The sequence below is a fragment of the Calypte anna genome, chromosome 10 (genome assembly GCF_003957555.1).
Source record: "Calypte anna isolate BGI_N300 chromosome 10, bCalAnn1_v1.p, whole genome shotgun sequence".
Classification (NCBI taxonomy): domain Eukaryota; kingdom Metazoa; phylum Chordata; class Aves; order Apodiformes; family Trochilidae; genus Calypte; species Calypte anna.
Window position 1 is genome coordinate 345,691 of NC_044256.1, and position 3,264 is coordinate 348,954.

A 3,264-nucleotide genomic window follows, 5' to 3' on the forward strand; every position below is an offset into this window, starting at 1 on the left:
TGGCACATGCTTGGGGACATTCCTCTGCCGCCAGCTGTCAACAGGGAGGCTGGTCCCACATGCCAGCTGCCAGCAGCATCCCATGGTCCTGGCCACCACCCTGGAGATGGGACCCCAGGGATCTTCATGCCCTGCAGCAACCCAAGGTGAGGAGACACAGGGGTGACAGGGTGTCAGCACTGGGTGGCAAACAGGATGACATCAGGGTGTGTGGTGGGGTCAGTTCTTGAACATGTCACACAGCAGCTTCTCCATGGGGGTGTTGCCGATGGTCCGGCGGAAGAAGAGCAGCTCCACACGCTCAGAGGAGATGAAACGCAGCGCTGGGAGGAGCAGCAGCAGCTTCCCAAACCTGGAGGACAGAGTAGTGGCCATGGGTGGGTATCCCCACCCCTGGTGTCACACGTGACGTTGTGGGATGGCGGTACCTGACAGGCTGCCCAGGGTAGTGAGAACGGTTGTGTTGGCCCAGCATCACCTGTGATTGGTCCTGCAGGTTCTCCACCTGCTCAGGGTCCTTCAAGCCTCGGGTCTCTGCAGGGAAAAGGAGGTGACAGAGTGGGGTAGGGACAGAGGGATGACCGGTGGTGGATGCTGGTGGGTCCCTCACCTGGTTTGAAGAGCACCACGGCCTTCATGCAGGCAAATTCAGTGGGATCAACAGCCAAAGCCTTGAAACGGCCAAGAGTCTCCTGCAGTGCCCGGATGTCCAGGCTGGCTGGCAGCAGCTTGCCGGGGACTGGCTCAGGGACAGCCAGCAGCGGGCAGCTCTCCAGGGGCATAGACCACTGGATGGCACAGAGCAGGAACAGCTCGCTCCAAGCTTCCTCCAGCAGGATCACCTGGGGTGAGCAGGGGGGAGGCCCAAAAACCCCTGTCACCCCGAAGCCTCCAGCACCTGAAGCCACCAGAGTTGGGGAGCAGACCTTAAGACCCTATGGTGAGTGTTGTGGGGATGCTCCAGCCATCCCCATCCCATCTGTTATCTACAATTTTTGTGATCCCTAATGACCCTAGGGGGGTCCCCAGCCCCACCTGATCACGAAAGGGTAGGTTGGAGAAGACAGGCAGGTTTTTTGCCCATTTCACAGCCATGAAGAGGAGACGTGCTGAGGTCTCATAAATGTTTTCAGGGCCAGCTGCTGGGTACGGTGCCACCTGGTACTCGCTGGCTGCTCGCTCTGGCTCACTGCCTGTCACATCCACTGTCTCATCGGCTGCTGGGACAGAAGGGGATGCTGGTGGTCAGCCCACTGTAAGGACATCCTGCTGCCTGTCCCCTCCCCATCTGTGGCCACCTACCATCCTCGGGCTCCAGCTTGGCGCAGGTCTCAGCGGTCATCAGGCTCGCCATAAAGCGATGGTTGGTGGGTGGTGTGGGTGCTCGGGGACCAGGGGTGGTGGTGACAGTGGCACCAGGACCACGAGGGGCCGGGCAGGGGCTCGGGGGGACCTCACGAGTGGTGGCCACATGCTCAGGGGGCAGCTCAGCATCCAGTTCAATGCTGTCCAGCCGTACCTGGGCCATGCTGCGGGGCTGGCGCTCGTTCTGCACGGCTGCAGGGACAAGGTAGCATCAGCATTGGCCACTCTGTTGTGACCCCTGCCACCATGCATCCCCTACCCATCTCACCATCTTTGTTCATGCCAGCTTGGAGGCACTTCTTCAGGCGGCAGGCCTGGCACTGGTTGCGATGTGCCTTGTCCACCGGGCACAGCCCTGTCCCCGCCTGGCACCTGTAGGGAGAGGTGGCACTGGCTACAGCACCTGGGGTGGCTCTTGTCCGTGGGGCAGCCTGTCCTGGGATATGGGGTGTGCCACCACCATAGGTACCATGTCCTGGGGCAGCTGTCCCTATTGTCTGGGTGTCTGTCACCCAGTGTCCCCAGTGGGTGCCCTGTCGCCTCCATGGCTGCACTGGGATTACCCAGCCTTGATGGGTTCTGCCACCATGGGTGCCCTGGACTTGAGCCATTGGGTGCCTGTTCTCCAGTTGCTACCTTGATGGGTGACACATCCCCCTGATCTCTGTCCCCTCGGCATCCAATCTCTGGATCCCAGCCCTGCTAGCTGTCCATACCATGGGTCCCTATCCCACTGGGTGCCATCCCCTGATTCCTTTCCCTGTTGTGTCCATCTCTTGGGTTCTTACCCCTCTGGGTCCCTGCCCCATGGGGGCTCCCCCAGCCTTGTCCTCACCTGTAGATGAGCTTCCTGCGGACACTGCGCTTGAAGAAGCCGCTGCAGCCGTTGCAGGCGTAGATGCCGTAGTGCTTCCCACTGCTGGTGTCCCCGCACACCTTGCACAGCAGCACGGGGCTCAGCGCCTTGCCAGGGGCCGGGCTTAGCCCTGTGGGAGTGAGGCCACCACATTTGGGGTGACTCAGGACACCCCCTATGTCCCTCATCCCTCCCACCAATCCCCCCCAGCATGCTGGTGATGGAGGGGTTTCCAATTCCACTGGTTCAGCCCAGGGACATGGATGGGGAAACTCAGGAAGACTCTGGGAATTGAGTGTGTGGTTCAGCATCTCCCTGCACCCCTTTTTAGAAGAGGATGAAATGCTGTCCCTTGGGATTGGGACACCAAGCGTCCCAGTGAGAGATGACAGGCATCCCAGAGGAGGGTCACAACTAGGGACTGGAGGTGGCCTGGAGAAGGGCCACAGGTGGGAACACAGGACATCTCAGCAGGGAGCAGTGGGCATTCCAGAGAAGGGCAGGGGACTGGGGGCAGCCAGGAGAGAGTTGAGGCTGGGAACTGCAGGCATCCTGCAGAAGGGACCATGGTCAGGACCTGAGGATCCTGGAGAAGGATCTTAATGGGGACCATGGGCATCATGAGTTAGTGCTGCAGACATCCTGGCCCAGAGAGGGATCACAATGGAGATCCTCAACAATTTGGAGAGGGGTGATAGCTGAGGACCCCAGGCATCCAGGAAAAGGACTCTGTTGGGGATCCCCACCATCCTGGTACTACAAGGAGGACCCTGGGCATCTTGGAGAAGAACCGAGATGGGGACTCCAGCTACCCTGGAGAAGGTCTGTGATGGGCACCCCCAATCATCCTGGAGAAGAATTGTGATGGAGACCCAGTGTATCTTGGAGAAGGACCATGACGGGTACACTGGCCATCTTGAAGAAAAACCCCACCAGTGCCCGCGGTCCCGCCATGTCGCACCCACGCGAGCAGAACACCTCTTACCCGTGGGGCTATCACCCAGCCCAGTGCTCACCACCGACCCGGCTGGTGACGCAGCCAT

The 3,264-nt window shown here is 60.2% G+C and overlaps 1 protein-coding gene across 1 annotated transcript; it reads right to left on the reverse strand.

Moving 5' to 3' along the window:
* Positions 1-219: 219 nt before the first annotated feature.
* Positions 220-3,264, reverse strand: NR2E3 (nuclear receptor subfamily 2 group E member 3). Its single transcript, XM_008505737.1, has 8 exons — positions 3,207-3,264; positions 2,201-2,351; positions 1,634-1,737; positions 1,303-1,557; positions 1,036-1,217; positions 611-842; positions 429-534; positions 220-352 (listed from the first exon to the last, which is right to left on the reverse strand). The coding sequence occupies exons 1-8, from the start codon at positions 3,262-3,264 to the stop codon at positions 220-222; spliced, it is 1,221 nt and encodes a 406-aa protein (XP_008503959.1).

What these genes read in the sequence shown, in the direction of transcription:
- NR2E3 (XM_008505737.1), bottom strand. Translation starts at nt 3,264, where the DNA reads ATGGCTGCGTCACCAGCCGGGTCGGTGGTGAGCACTGGGCTGGGTGAT. An exon ending in CAAGCTGGAGCCCGAGGATG is followed by an intron (nt 1,218 to 1,302) that starts GTAGGTGGCCAC and finishes CTGTCCCAGCAG; the next exon opens with CCGATGAGACAGTGGATGTG. An exon ending in TACCCTGGGCAGCCTGTCAG is followed by an intron (nt 353 to 428) that starts GTACCGCCATCC and finishes TCTGTCCTCCAG; the next exon opens with GTTTGGGAAGCTGCTGCTGC.